The 15961-nt window shown below is 45.6% G+C and overlaps 1 protein-coding gene across 1 annotated transcript; it reads right to left on the bottom strand.

The window, feature by feature from the left end:
* Positions 1 to 723: 723 nt before the first annotated feature.
* On the bottom strand, positions 724 to 8580 carry LOC132782116 (phospholipase A and acyltransferase 3-like). Its single transcript, XM_060786797.2, has 5 exons — positions 8462 to 8580; positions 7372 to 7422; positions 3862 to 3967; positions 1255 to 1526; positions 724 to 1007 (listed from the first exon to the last, which is right to left on the bottom strand). Exons 2-5 carry the CDS (start codon positions 7387 to 7389, stop codon positions 888 to 890), a joined length of 516 nt encoding a protein of 171 aa, XP_060642780.2. The 5' UTR covers positions 7390 to 7422; positions 8462 to 8580; the 3' UTR covers positions 724 to 887.
* Between the last annotated feature and the right edge of the window lie 7381 nt (positions 8581 to 15961).

The following is a 15961-nucleotide window of genomic DNA, read 5'->3' as shown; positions in this document are numbered from 1 at the left end:
TTTAGCTGGAAGGTCCCTCCTTTCCTCCTGCGGGATGTTTAGCTGGGAGAAGGTAGAGAGAAAACATGGGAACCATGTTGCAAGATTTGAAAGGGTGTCTCATTGAGGAGGTGGGGGGATTGACTTTCTGCTGCCCTAGAGACCAGGGCACTAGGGAGCAATGGGTTCAAATGGCAGGGAAAGAGATTTGACTGAAAAGGTTAGGAAGAACTTCCTGGAGAGTGACCTAGGCTGCCTCGGAGTGTGGTGGAGTCTCCACCATTGAGGCTTTTCCACAGAGGCTGACTATTGGGAGTGCTTTGATTGTGCCTTCTTGCATGGCAGGGGGTAGACTGGATGGCCCTTGGGGGTCTCTTCCAGCTCTAGGATTCTGTATCAGAAGTAGGCAATGCAGGGTCTCATAGATACAATTTTTCTCTTCCGTCCACCATCTCATCTTGACCAAGGCTAATCCTTTTGGGATCCAAACGTTTCCCGTCTTTCCTTCACTTTCTGCGTACGAAAGAGAAGAGGAAGGGGAGGAAAGAGCAGGGAGGGGACACCCTCCCTCCCAGCCCACCTACCCTGCTCCGGCCCACCATGCAGACCCCAAGTTAGAAAGTTTGCCCATGCCTGATCTAGCAAATGCTCAACACTATGCCACACTCCTACCTGGTTCTTGAGGATTGGATCTAGAACCTTCACTCAAAGCTGAGTATTCTGCTGCTCAATCAAAAACAGATATAAAAGGAGAAACCCAGACGTTTATTTCACATCTCTTTCCATTTGTAAGAGCTCTGGAGACCGAAGTGGGATTCACACTCAAGTTGTGGAAGTGGAAAGTGAGAGACTGGTGGTTGTGTGAGGATGTGTCCATCAGGCCTGTGCTCCTTTTGACATCAGAGATGCTAGTCTTCATCGTGTTTTCCTGCAGTTCCCTTGAATATGGCTATGGCGGCTCCAATCAGAATTGCTCCACCTGCAATGGTACCTAACGTTGCAGATCCAGCAATGATGCCATCTTCAGCCTGTAGAGAGGGAAAAGAGGTGTAGTTCTCTCTGGGCTATCTACATTTTGAACTCTGTTGTGAAATAACTTTTTGCTTTTTAACTTGGGAAAGGGAGAGCACCCAAAGGTGATCTTCCAGGGTGAGAAGTACAGGATGTTGGAGATTTAATTTGGTGGGAAATGCAACAAGATTTCTGCTGAGGATCTTAAGTTTAGGACAAGGTCACGTCTCATGGACCCAAGATGGATACAGAAGGTCTGTGTACCTGTTTGCTCTTTGGATCTCCATAGCGCAGCATTGTGGCGAAATGCTCACAGTTGCCCTGGAGCAAGTCGTAATCCATTTCCTTCCCCACCATGGCCTTGGCAAGATAGACAATGTCCTCTGGCTTTCTGGGCTTCTTCTTGTGGTCATATATGTTGTTGACCCAATACTTGTTGTCCCAGGCCACGTGAGAGAGGCGTTCTTTCTTCACTTTTCCCTTCGGGCCACCACCGCTAGATGAGAAATGGAAGCCAGGAAGCTCTGGCTCCGCACCTCAAAGAAAAAAAAATAACATCCGATATGTGGATGACACCTTCACCATTTGGAGCCATGGAGAAGAAGAACTCAACAGGTTCCTGGACCACCTAAACAGCATCCACCCAAACATCCAATTCACCACGGAAAGAGAAAATGAACTGCCTTTTCTAGATGTTCTAGTCATCCGGAAAGCAGATCAACAATTGGGTCGCACTGTTTACAGAAAACCTACACTCATGAATAGATACCTACTAGGCTTGTTTGATCAAGAAAAAATTTGGTTCTAAACTCGCTTCGTTTCCAGGGGGCACCAGCGTTTCGAATTTCTGAGGACTTCCAAAATTTAAGATTTCGAAATTTCGAAATTTACGAAATTTTGTTAATTACGAATCGATTCGTTAATGGCGGACGCGATTGCGCAATGCGCTAAAAACACCTCCAAATGGGACAGGGGGAACTTCTGAAATTCAGGATGAAATTAAAATACATTAAGTTAGTAAAAATACAAATTAAAATCACTTAGAATTAATTAAATAATAAAATAAATAATATAATAATAAAATAAAATAATAAAATAAGTAATAAGATAATAAAATATCTCCAGGAGGAGGATGGGGAGGAAAGGCAATGCTGGCACCTTTTCTCTCCTTTCTTGTCTTAATAATTACGAAATAATTATGAAAAATAAATAATAAAATAAAATAATAAAATAAGTAATAAGATAATAAAATATCTTCAGGAGGAGGAGGATGGGGAGGAAAAGCAACGCTGGCACCTTTTCTCTCCTTTCCCGTCTTAATAATTACGAAATAATTACGAAAATTTGGAAAAATTGTTTCGATTCTTAATTACTCTTCACACTATTCCTGCATGGCTCGATATTGGATCGTAAGCTAATTTAAATACGAATTAATAACGACTTTAGAAACTAACGAACACGATCAAACAAGCCTAATACCTACATAAAAACTCCAACCATCATCTAAGTCAAGAAGTACCAATAAATCTCTGGCAGACCATGCAAAAAACAATCAGTGAAACCCACCTCCTCCAAGACGAACTGTACTACCTCAACTGGGCTCTACAGGCCAATGGAGACTCAACCACAGACACCAGAAGAGCTCCAAGACCAAGCCACAAGAGTCAAGACAAAGATGCACCCAGAGGGAAAGTGTTCTTGCCATACATCAAGGGAACCACTGACTGCAGAGGGACACTGATGAAGAAGCACAACCTACAAACGATCTACAGACCCACAAAGAGAATCCAACAAATGCTCCATTCAGCAAAGGACAAGAGGGATCCTCTCACTTCTGCAGGAGTCTACCATGTACCATGCAGCTGTGGACAAGTCTACATAGGGACCACCAAACGCAGCATTGCCCAAACACGAATCAAGGAACATGAAAGGCACTGCAGACTACTTCAACCAGAGAAGTCAGCCATAGCAGGGCACCTGATGAACCAACCCGGACACAGCATATTACTTGAGAACACAGAAGTGCTGGACCAGATCTGACAACCACCATGTCAGGCTACACAGAGAAGTCACTGAAATCCACAAGCGTGTGGACAATTTCAACAGAAAGGAGGAAACCATAAAAATGAACAAAATCTGCTACCAGTACTAAAAACCTCTAAGATTACAACAGCAAAACAACAAAAGGGGGAAAAAAAATCAGAGACATCTAATCACCTCTCAACAAAAGATTGCCCCAGGCACTGCCAGGCCATCAAATGCTAAACCATGAAAATGAACAAAATCTGGCTACCAGTATTTATTTATTTACTTTATTTTTATACCGCATTTTCAGCCTAATTCGGCGACTCAATGCAGTATTTAAAAAATTCTAAAATTATAACAGTAAATCATGAAAAGAACCCAAACACAGGGGAACACCAGACAAGAAACAATCAGGAAAAGCTAATCGCCTCTCAACAAAGGATTCCCCCCAGGTAGTAACAAGCCACATCTAAAAACTCAGGCCATCAAATGTTCGTCAAGGTGGACAACTGAAACATTCACACCTAGCTCCAAGAGACAAGAATTCTTTATCCCACCCAGGACTTTTCACAGATATATAAACCCAATTTTCCTCGTTTCCAACAGACCTCACAACCTCTGAGGATGCCTGACATAGATGTGGGTGAAATGTCAGAAGAGAATGCTTCTGGAACATGGCCATACATCCTGGAAAACTCACAGCAGCCCTCTCTTTTACTGTGTTTACATTATCCAAATGGCAGAGGAAAACCTTTCGACATTAGTACCAAATGTGTGCCGTTCCTCCCCTAATGGAAGAGGGCCAAACCGCCATACCCCTCCCACTGAAAGTAGAGAAGGTCGTACTTGTGAGGTGGATCACATAACCATTGCCTATGGCTATGCCGTAATGACGGTATACCCCTCGAGGAAACTCAACTATGTCTCCAGGCTCCGGTTCTCTGTTTTCTACCTGCAAAATCAAACAGAGTTAATGAGAGGAGGGAACAAGTTTGTTTTCTGCTGTCCTAGAGACTAGGTCGCGGAACAATGGCTTCAAACTACAGGAAAGGAGATTCCACCTGAACATGAGGAAGAACTTCCTGACTGTGAGAGCTATTCAGCAGTGGAACTCTCTGCTACAGAGTATGGTTGAGGTTCCTTCTTTGGAGGCTTTGAAACAGAGGCTGGATGGCCATCTGTCGGGGGTCCTTTGAATGCGATTTTCCTGCTTCTTGGCAGAATGGGGTTGGACTAGATGGCCTATGACAGTGGTTCTCAACCTTGCTAATGCGTGACCCCTTAATGCAGTTCCATACGTTGTGGTGACCCCCAACCGTAATATGGTTTTCGTTGCTACTTGATACCTGTCATTTTAGTACTGTTATAAATCGTAATGTAAATATCCGATATGCAGGATATATTTTCATTCACTGGACTAAATTGAGCACAAATACCCAATATGCCCAAATGTGAATGCTAGTGGGGTTGGGGAGGGGATTGATTTTGTAATTTGGGAGTTGTAGTTGCTGGGATTTATAGTTCACCTATAATCAAAAAGCATTCTGAACTCCACCAGCGATGGATTTAAACCAAACTTGGCAGACAGAACTCCCCTGATCAACAGAAAATACTGGAAGGGTTTTGTGGGCATTGACCTTGAGTTTGGGAGTTGTAGTTCACCTATATCCAGAGGAGCACTGTGGATTCATGCAATGATGGATCTGGACCAAACATGGCACGAATACTCAGTATGCCCAAATGTGAACACTGGTAGAGTCTGGGGAAAATAGACCTTGACATTTGGGAGTTGTAGTTGCTGGGATTTATAGTTCACCTATAATCAAAAAGTATTCTGAACACCAGCAGCGATGGATTTAAACCAAACTTGGCACACAGAACTCCCCTGATCAACAGAAAATACTGGAAGGGTTTGGTGGGCATTGACCTTGAGTTTGGGAGTTATAGTTTACCTACATCTAGGGAGCACTGTGGACTCAAACAGAGATGGATCTGGACCAAACTTGGCACGAATACTCAATATGCCCAAATGTGAACACTGGTAGAGTCTGGGGAAAATAGACCTTGACATTTGGGAGTTGTAGTTGCTGGGATTTATAGTTCACCTATAATCAAAAAGTATTCTGAACACCAGCAGCGATGGATTTAAACCAAACTTGGCACACAGAACTCCCCTGATCAACAGAAAATACTGGAAGGGTTTGGTGGGCATTGACCTTGAGTTTGGCAGTTATAGTTCACCTATATCTAGAGAGCACTGTGGACTCAAACAGACATGGATCTGGACCAAACTCGGCACGAGTACTCAATATGCCCAAATGTAAACACTGGTAGAGTCTGGGGAAAATAGACCTTGACATTTGGGAGTTGTAGTTGCTGGGATTTATAGTTCACCTACAATCAAAGAGCATTCTGAACTCGACCAATAATAGAATTGGGTCAAACTTCCCACACAGAATCCCAATGACCACCAGGAAATACTATGTTTTCTGATGGTCTTTGGTGACCCCTTTGACACCCCCTCACAACCCCCTCAGGGGTCCCGACCCTCAGATTGAGAAACACTGGCCTATGAGGTCTCTATGATTCTAGAATTGTCTCTTGGAAATCCAAGAGTAAAATAGTTCAAGGATAGTCCCAATACACCAAGGCAGCTTAAGTCAATAAGCAAAATTTGAGCAGTAATACAAAACATGAGCATGATATACTCAGATCGAAAACCATGAGCAAAACTTGAAACAGGAATACAAAACAAGGCCATGAGATACTTAGATCCAAAACCAACACTTGAAATGAGAGAGCCGGGCCTAGCTGATAACTTTAACGCCACGTTGCCTGAACTGAAGAGCAAAGCGAGCGTTGGCTCATTAATAAACAGACATGAAAGCATTACCTCTGCCCTGGAATTTTTGCTTCCAACTAAGCCGTGATGATCTACAAAGCTTCCTAATACCACGACCCCTTAATACAGTTCCTCATGTTGTGGTGACCCCCAACCATAACGTTATTTTAGTTGCTGCTTCATAACTATACTTTTGTTCCTGTTATAAATCATCATGTAAATATCTGATATGCAGGATGTGTTTTCATTCACTGGACCATATTTGGCACAGATATCCGATACGCCCAAATTTGAATAGTGGTGGAGTTTGGGGGAAATAGATCTTGGCATTTGGGAGTTGTAGTTGCTGGGATTTATAGTTCACCTACAATCAAGGAGCATTCTGATCTCCACCAGCGATGGAATTGAACCAAACTTGGCACACGGAACTCCCATGACCAACAGAAAATACTGGAAGGGTTTGGTGGGCATAGACCTTGAGTTTGGGAGTTATAGTTCACCTACATCCAAAGAGCACTATGGACTCAAACAGAAATGGATCTGGACCAAACTTGGCACGCATACTCAATATGCCCAAATGTGAACACAGATGGAGTTTGGGGGAAATAGACCTTGACATTTGGGAGTTGTAGTTGCTGGGATTTATAGTTCACCTACAATCAAAGAGCATTCTGATCTCCACCAGCGATGGAATTGAACCAAACTTGGCACACAGAACTCCCATGACCAACCGAAAATTTGGTGGGCATTGACCTTGAGTTTGGGAGTTATAGTTCACCTACATCCAGAGAGCACTGTGGACTCAAACAGAAATGGATCTATAGTTCACCTACAAGTTGTAGTTGCTGGAATTTATAGTTCACCTACAATCAAAGAGCAGTCTGAACCCAACCCACAATGGATCTGCACCCTTGGATTCCCTCAGCAGCAGTTGATTCAAACCAACCAACCTGCTTGTCATGACACAGTTGGTGGTTACAATGACAACTAGGGATCCACTCTGGATTTTAGTCTGATCTTCCAAGAAGCTGTTTGCGGTGATGGACTGTGTGGCCTTTGATGGATTTGAAAGCTCCTTCTTATGGGAGGCTTTTCAAGAGAGGCTGGATGGCCATCTGTCGGGAGGGCTTTGGCGGTGTCTTCCTGCCTAGTAGAGGGGGGTTGGACTAAATGGCCTTTGGAAGCCTCTTCCAATTTTATGAGTCTTATACTTATCACCCTGGAATGTCACCATTGGGATGCTTTACCATCCCAATCCACCTCCTTGAGCATCTCCTTCTCTGGAGCTCTTTAATCAAAGGCAGGATTGCCATCTTTTGGGAGGGCTTGGATTGTGTCTTCCTGCCTGGCCGAATGAGGTCAGACTGGATGCCCCTTGGGATCCCTTCCAATTCTGTGATTCTATATTGATTCGGTTTGTAAACAGGGAGGATTATACACAAGGAAAGGAGGGAGAGAGGAAACCTAGAATTCCACTTATGAGAAATAGGCTTACGAATATAGTTTCCACTTACAGATGTTTCTTGGCCCATGATCCCTTTGTTTCCAGTTCTTTGTTCTGTTTCCTTCCGTTTTTTGGAGACGATGAGGACAAAGAGGGGGAGGTTGAGGCGACATTGTGGGACAGAAGAGACAAAGACAAAAAGAGAGGGGAAGTGAGGAATTACTGAGCCCTACAAACAGATTCGTAGGATTGCAACAGTGCAATTGCAAGCATTAGAAAAGTTTTCCTACTCAGAACGGATCACATTATCTAACTAAACCCTGATTCTTGGGATAGGTCTAGAGTCCTATAGGATTTTGGACTGAATAGGTTGGAGATCAATAGTATTTGCATGTATTAGACCAGGCATAGTCAAACTTCAGCCCTCCAGGTGTTTTGGACTTCAGTTTCCACAATTCCTAACAGCCTCAGGCTCCTTCCTTTTACCCCTCAGCCGCTTAAGCAATTGGCCACCTTGATTAGCATTGAATGGCCTTGCAGCTTCAAAGCCTGGCTGCTTCCTGCCTGGGGGAAGAGCAACACTAAAAAAAACAGGGGAATTCCAAACAGGAAACAATCGGCGTCAGCTAACACCTCCCAGCAAAGGAATCCCCCCCCCCCAGGCAGGCAGCAGCCAGGCTTTGAAGCTCCAAGGCTATTCAATGTTAATCAAGCTGATCAACTGCAACATTCACACTTGACTGAAGAGTTCTTTCTCCCACTCTGGAAGTCATTTCACAGATATATAAACCCCACTTGCCTAGTTTCCAACAGACCTCACATCCTCTGCCATAGATGTGGGTGAAACGTCAGGAGAGAATGCTTCTGGAACATGGCTATACAGCCTGAAAAACTCACAGCAACCCAAAACTCAAGGTGTTTAAATTAGCATGGGAAAAAAACCCCTCCATGATCAAAAAAAGATTCCAAAATGTGAGGGGAAACCGTCATGGAAGGTTAGGGAAATCCCCATCATTGGAGAGGGAAAAGCTTAGGAATTCCTTATTCTTGTTTGCAAGAATGAGAAAAAAGCAAGACAGACGCCTTCACCTAATAAACAGCAAGATCTCCCTACAGCGGGAGATGTGGAAATGGAAGAGATATAAACAGGAGAGACTTACCACAAAGTTTCCCCCGAGAAGAAGGAAAGTGCGGCTTTGCTTTTCGTTGACACAGAATCGAAACCTTTCCAGGACTGACAGGTTGGCAGGAGTAAATCAGTGAACGATTGCAAATCACATGGACAAACAGTCCTCCTCCTTCTGGCTTGAATGAAAACTGGCTTGAATGAAAAACAAAATAGCTGGAGATGGGAAACTCCCGTACAGATGTTTGTAGAAGGAGAGGAAAATCGTATTCGAGGCCATCAAGGTTGCAGGTCGATCCCAAGGGGACTTGTAGGTCTCTGTTCATAGAACTGCCATGAGTCAAAGTCAACTTAAGCGCCTTTAACAGCAAGATCAAACAAGGACGCCTTCCCAGGCTTTGGACCAAAGATAAAAATTCAAGGTGCTGGTTTTGACCTACAAAACCCTGTACGGTTCCGGTCCAGTGTATCTGTCCGAACGTATCTCCCTTTACGTCCCACCCCGGAGTTTGAGATCAGCTGGGGAGGCACTGCTCTCGACCCCACCACTGTCACAAGTGAGGCTGGTGGGGACGAGGAGCAGGGCCTTCTCAGTGGTGGCCCCTCACCTGTGGAACTCACTCCCGGGGGAAATCAGGACATCATCATCCCTCCTCTCCTTCAGGAGGAGGGTGAAGACATGGCTTTGGGACCAGGCCTTCGGGCAATCTGGCAATTAAATCAGATGAATACGATCAGCAGGATGGAAGAAGTGGAATTGAAAATGAGATCTATGAGTTAGTGAACGCTGACCATGTGGGAGGATGATTAGGGTTTGTATGGGGATTTTATCAATTTTATTGATTTTATTGGTATAGTGGATGAATTGCTGTTAACTATGAAATTGTAATAATTTTGTATTGATTGTTTTGTGACACGGGCATCAAATGGTGCCTTGCTTTTGTAAGCCGCCCTGAGTCCCCTCCGGGGTGAGAAGGGCGGGGTATAAGAACCCGTAATAAATAAATAAATAATAAAACTCCTCTTCGGCTTCCTCTCTCTTTCTAGATCAGTGGTTCTCAACCTTCCTAATGCCGCGACCCCTTAATTTATTTATTTATTTATTTAAACTTATATGCCGCCACTCCCCTGGGGCTCGGAGCGGCTTACAAGTCTAGCTAAAATCTAACAAAATTTAAAAGCAATTTAAAACAATTTAAAAACAACACTATCAAACATTAAAAGCCTGTCGAAACAGGTATGTCTTACATGCCCTGCGGACAGGGGCGGCTCGTCCATTATGCGAAGTAAGCAGTTGCAGAACACTTTTTTTTTTACCAGGGGCGCAGAGGCGCCTCTGTAAATGCCCCTCGACTGCCACTTGAGGAGCGCCTCCTCAGTTCACAACAGCCCTAGTAGTCCGGGGGGAGCCTCGGCTTTCTTGCCTCGCTGCCGGGCGATCCTCTTCCCAAAAGGGCCAGGCCCTTGAGCCTCGCCTAGCCCCTCTCGTTCCTGTTCCATCCGGCCACTGGGTGCGCGAGCCGAGCCGGCGCTCAATTGTTCTCCATGTTCGATCCCTTCCCCATGACCGGCTCCCTTTCCCGATCCCCCGGCACTCCACCCGCCTCCTCTCCTCTCCCCAATCCACGGGTGGGCTAAGGGGCGGAGCCGCCACGTCTGGCCCGCTTCGGGTCCAGAGGCGTGTCTGAAGACCCCAGTGTGCACACCAAAAGTCGCCTCTTCTCCTGACTTTCTCTTCAGCCATTGGGACCAAGAGAGAGAGAGAGAGAGAGCCCCTCCGGCTGGAGGTATCTCCCACCTCCGCTCCCTCCTTTGTTTTTGCACCTACCTTCAGGAAAGGTGGGCATCTCCACCTCTCTCTCTCTCTCTCTCTCGGTCCCAATGGCTGAGGAGAAAGTCAGGAGAAGAGGTGACTTTTGGTGCACACGCCGGGGTCTTCAGGCACGCCTCCGGACCCAAAGCGGGCCAGGCAAGGGAGCAAGTGCGGCAAGTGTAGTTACTGGGATGTATAATTCACCTACAATCAAAGAGCATTTTGAACTCCACCAATGAAGGAATTGAACCAAATATGGCACACAGAACTCCCACGATGAACAGAAAATATATATCAATGATTGGGGGGGGGGGGGCAAAATACTGTTTGCTTACCATTGAAAATTACCTAGGGCCGCCTCTGCCTGCGGAAAGCTGGTAAGTCCCGCAAGGCACGGGCTTCAGGTGGCAGAGTATTCCAGAGTGATGGTGCCACTGCTGTGAAGGCTCTGCGTCTGGTTGCCGTTAGACGCAAGGTTTTGACACTGGGGACTTCCAATAGATCTTGGTCCTCAGAACGGAGAGATCTCTGGGGTTGGTAGAGGGTGAGACGATCCCTCAGATACATTGGCCCCAGACCATGCAAGGCCTTAAAGGTGAGTACCATCACTTTGAAAGTGATCCAGTGCTCAATTGGTAACCAATGCAGCTGCAGTAAGATTGGGGTGATGTGGCATCTCATCGGAATTCCCGCAAGAAGCCGAGCAGCTGCATTTTGTACCAGCTTGAGCTTCTGGATCACCGACAGAAGAAGGCCAATGTAGAGGGCGTTACAGTAGTCCAGTCTTGAGATGACCGTAGCTAGGTCGTCCCTGGACAGGGAGGGGGCCAGCCGTCTAGCCTGCCGCAGATGAAAGAAGGCGGTTCTGCTGACGGCGGAGACCTGGGCCTCCATCGTCAGCAGAGGGTCCAAAAGGACTCCCAGACTCTTGACCAATAATTATGGGTGTAGTGCCTCGCCATCCAGGGTAGGCAGCCGGATATCCCCACTGCCCGGTTGACCCAGCCATAGGATCTCCGTCTTTGCTGGATTCACCCTCAACCTGCTGGCACGCAGCCATCCAGTAACGGCCTCAAGGCACTGATGGAAACAATCGGGTACAGAGTCCGGTCGGCCTTCCATCTTCAGCACCAGCTGTCATCGGCGTACTGATAACACTCAAGCCCAAAACCTCGAACCAGCTGAGCAAGTGGTCGCATATAGATGTCAAACAACAGAGGGGAGAGAATGGCCCCTTGAGGAACCCCACAAGATAGAGGGGACCTCTCAGAGACCAGGCCTCCCCTCTCCACTCGCTGTCCACGGTTGTGAAGAAAGGAGGACAGCCAGTTTAGAGCTGCCCCCCTGACTCCAGCAACAGCAAGGCGGTGGGTCAAAAGATTGTGGTCGACTGTGTCAAATCCTGCTGTGAGATCTAATAACACAGTTAATAATACAGTTCCTCATCTTGTGGTGACCCCCAACCACAAAATTATTTTCGGTTCTACTTCACAACTGTAATTTTGTTACTGTTATGAATTGTAATGTCAATATCTGATATGAAAGATGTATTTTCACTCACTGGACCAAATTTGGCACAAATACCCAATAACGCCTCAATTTGAATATTGGTGGGGTTGGTGGGGTTGATTTTCTCATTTGGGAGTTGTAGTTGCTGGGATTTATAGTTCACCTACAATCAAAGAACATTCTGAACTCCATTGATAATGGAATTGAACCAAACTTGGCGCACAGAACTTCCATGATCAACACAACATACTGGAAGGGTTTGGTGGGCATTGACCTTGAGTTTTGGAGTTATAGTTCACCTACATCCAGAGAGCACTGTGGATTCAAACAATGATGGATCTGGAGCAAACTTGGCATGAATACTCTGTTGTAGTAGAGCCTGTTGGCAACTCTGCAACTGGTAGTAGGTCAGAGGAGGGAAAAGAGCTATTCAGGAGTTAGATGAGGAACAGCAGAGGAAGAGGATCCGGGAGATACTTATGTCACCCACTGATGAAGAGTCCTTCGAAGGGTTTTCTGAGAGTGAAATGAGTGAGGAGGAGGAAGGAGATACAGTGGATGTGAATCGGGGAACTAAGAGGATTACTTGGGAGCAGGAATGAGATGAGGAGCATCAAAGAAAGAAGATCCGGGATATACTCCCACGGAGGAAGAGGATTTCATGGTTTTTTTCTGGGAATTATAGGTCTGGGGGTGATAGGGATGAGGAGGAAGCACTGGATTGGACCAAGGTACAAGAGGTTCAGAATGTGTGTACTCAACCAACGTCTAGGGCAGTGTTTCTCAACCTGGGGGTCGGGACCTCTGGGGGGGTCGCGAGGGGGTGCCAGAGGGGTCGCCAAAGATAATCAGAAAACATAGTATTTTCTGTTGGTCATGGACGTTCTGTGTGGAAAGTTTGGTTCAATTCTATCGTTGGTGGGGTTCAGAATACTATTTCATTGTGGGTGAACTATAAATCCCAACAATTACAACTCCCAAATGGCAAGGTCTATTTTCTCCAAACTCTACCAGTGTTCACATTTGGGCATATTGAGTATTTGTGCCAAGTTTGATCCAGATCCATCATTGCTTGAGTCCACAGTGTTCTCTGGATGTAGGTGAACTACAACTCCAAAAACTCAAGGACAACGTCTACCAGACCTTCCCAGTGTTTTCTCTTGGTCATGGGAATTCTGTGTGCCAAGTTTGATTCAATTCCATCATTGGTGGAGTTCAGAAGGCTCTCTCATTTTAGGTGAACTATAAATCCCAGCAACTCCAGCATTACCAAATGACAAAATCAATTACCCCCAACCCTACCAGTATTCAAATTTGGGCGTATCGGGTATTTGTACCAAATTTGGTACAGTGACTGAATATACATCCTGCATATCAGATATTTATATTACGATTCATAACTGTAGCAAAATTACAGTTATGAAGTAGCAACGAAAATAACGTTATGGTTGGGGGTCACCACCACATGAGGACCTGTACTAAGGGGACGTGGCATTAGGAAGGTGGAGAACCACTGGTCTAGGGACACATTTGTGGAGTTTTCTGGTGGTGGGGATTGGCAATCAGGTGATACCGTGGAATCCTGGGGACAAGAGGTGGAAGAGTTGGAGGGATGGGCATTGGCACTCAGGTGTGGAAGCTAAACTAGCTGAGAGTGATGAGGACGGGGTGGAGGGCAGCTCATCATCGGATGATGAGTTCTAAGATAAAAGTAGGCACTGAAATGGTAGAACTTTAGCAGTAGGCAAAGTGTTGGTTTCGTTCCTTGGGTCTTGTCGCTGCCGCTTTCTTGTTGGGCTTGGGTCCTGGATCTACAGGTTGCTGTTTTGCTTCGTCTTACCGACTGTCTTGGATTCTCGTGAGTGTGGATTTCCCCTTTCCTTGACTTCGGACTGCTTTTGACGACTACGCTGCCTTGTGGATTTTGGAACCTTGCAACTTTTGACTTGGATTTCTTCGACTTTGGACTTCATTTGGACAATGACTTTTCTTCACGGCTTCTTGTTTGATTGTTTTCCTTTTACTGTGTGATTTTGAGGGATTTTGGAAGTTCTCCTGTTTAATCTGGATTTTTTGCCAGGATAATCCGGATTATTGTCTTAGTTTGTTTTTCAAGCTGGAAATTGCTGCAACTTCTGAGTTTTGACCAGAGGCACTGAAGTAAGTGTCTCTGAGTCTCTTTTTTCTTTGTTATAATAAACTATACTTTTGGACATACTCCTGAGTTTGGCTCTTTAAGGCGCCTGAGTTCCGACATACTGAATATGCCCAAATGTGAACACTGGTGGAGTTTAATAATAATAATAATAATAATAATAATAATAATAATCTTTATGTATTTATTTGTCGTGTCAGAGCAACCAGTCCATTATATTACATTTCTAACAGAACAAAGCAAACAAACAGAAAAATACAATGTCAGACTACACAGAGAAGCCATTGAAATCCACAAACATGTGGACAATTTCAACAGAAAGGAAGAAACCATGAAAATGAACAAAATCTGGCTACCAGTATTAAAAAATTCTAAAATTAAAACAGCAGAGAGAAAAACAGGCAGGGACATCTAAGCACCTTTCATTAAGAGTTTGCTCCAGGCACAGTCAGCCCATTGTATGCTAATCAAGGTGGTCAGTTGAAAAGATTCACACCTAGCCCAACTTACAAAAGCCTTTTGTTTCACCCTGGTCAGTCCACAGATATATAAACCCCTTTTTTCCCAGCTCCAGCAGACCTCTGAGGAAGCCTGCCATAGATGCAGGCGAAACGTCAGGAGAAATGCCTCTAGAACATGGCCATATAGCCCGAAAAAACCCACAAGAACTGAGGGACAAAACTTGTGAGTTTGGTAGTTGGTTAAATGTCCTTTGACCGGTATCTGGCCACTTGGAGTGCCTCCGGTGTTGCCACAAGAAGGTCCTCCATCGTGCATGTGGCAGGGCTCATGTTGCATTGCAGCAGGTGGTCAGTGGTTTGCTCTTCTCCGCACTCGCATGTCGAGGATTCCACTTTGTAGCCCCATTTCTGAAGGTTGGCTCTGCATCTCGTGGTGCCAGAGCGCAGTCTGTTCAGCGCCTTCCAAGTCGCCCAGTCTTCTGTGTGCCCAGGAGGGAGTTTCTCATTTGGTATCAGCCATTGGTTGAGGTGCTGGGTTTGGGCCTGCCCCTTTTGGACTCTCGCTTGCTGAGGTGTTCCAGCGAGTGTCTCTGTAGATCTTAGAAAACTATTTCTAGATTTAAGTCGTTGACGTGCTGGCTGATACCCAAACAGGGGATGAACTGGAGATGTCCCTGCCTTGGTCCTTTCACTATTGGCTGCCACTTCCCGGCGGATGTCAGGTGGTGCAATACCGGCTAAGCAGTGTAATTTCTCCAGTGGTGTAGGGCGCAGACACCCCATGATAATGCGGCATGTCTCATTAAGGGCCACATCCACTGTTTTAGCGTGGTGAGATGTGTTCCACACTGGGCATGCATACTCAGCAGCAGAATAGCACAGCGCAAGGGCAGATGTCTTCACTGTATCTGGTTGTGATCCCCAGGTTGTGCCAGTCAGCTTTCGTATGATGTTTCTGGCACCCAGTTTTTGCTTGATGTTTAGGCAGTGCTTCTTGTAGGTCAGAGCACGGTCTTTCTTTATATCCCACCACAATCTACCTGAAGGGGACTCAGGGCGGCTAACGAGGCAAAGTCCAAAATAACAATACTGCAAAATAAAGTACAAGGAGCAAAAATACCATCTAAATAAACACATGAAATAGCAAAATAAAATAAACAGTTACAGAATAACATAACAGAAAATCGAACACAGTGGGCGGGCCAGATGCACTAGGATACAACTGATAAAACTTTGGATGAGATAGGTGATGGGAGAATGTGTTTTTGAGGGAGGAGCTCAAAAGGGGTGAACAATGGGGGTGATAGACCTTGATATTTGGGAGTTGTAGTTGTTGGGATTTATAGTTCACCTATAATCAAAGAGCATTCTGAACCCCACCAACGATAGAATTGGGTCAAACTTCCCACACTGAACCCCTGTGTCTTGATGGGACTGGCTGGTGTGAGCCTCCCTCCAGCCTCGCATGCTCTCCCTCGCCCGCCCATGTGTACCATGCTACTATGCACCCAGCATGCCTGCTCTCCCCTCCCTGCTTGGAGTCTCAGAAACAGCTCCCCCCTTGCTGAGAAGCTGGCCAATCACAGTGAAGGAGGG

This window comes from Anolis sagrei, chromosome Y (assembly GCF_037176765.1).
Source record: "Anolis sagrei isolate rAnoSag1 chromosome Y, rAnoSag1.mat, whole genome shotgun sequence".
In the NCBI taxonomy this organism is placed as follows: Eukaryota; Metazoa; Chordata; class Lepidosauria; order Squamata; family Dactyloidae; genus Anolis; species Anolis sagrei.
Note: the sequence above shows the minus strand (reverse complement) of the source record. Positions and strands in the feature narration are given on the sequence as shown.

Coding starts and splice junctions, on each gene's coding strand:
- LOC132782116 (XM_060786797.2), bottom strand. Junction 1,527..3,861: donor TTATGTGATCCACCTCACAA/GTACGACCTTCT, acceptor TTTTTCTTTGAG/GTGCGGAGCCAGAGCTTCCT. Junction 1,008..1,254: donor GAGATCCAAAGAGCAAACAG/GTACACAGACCT, acceptor CCCTCTCTACAG/GCTGAAGATGGCATCATTGC.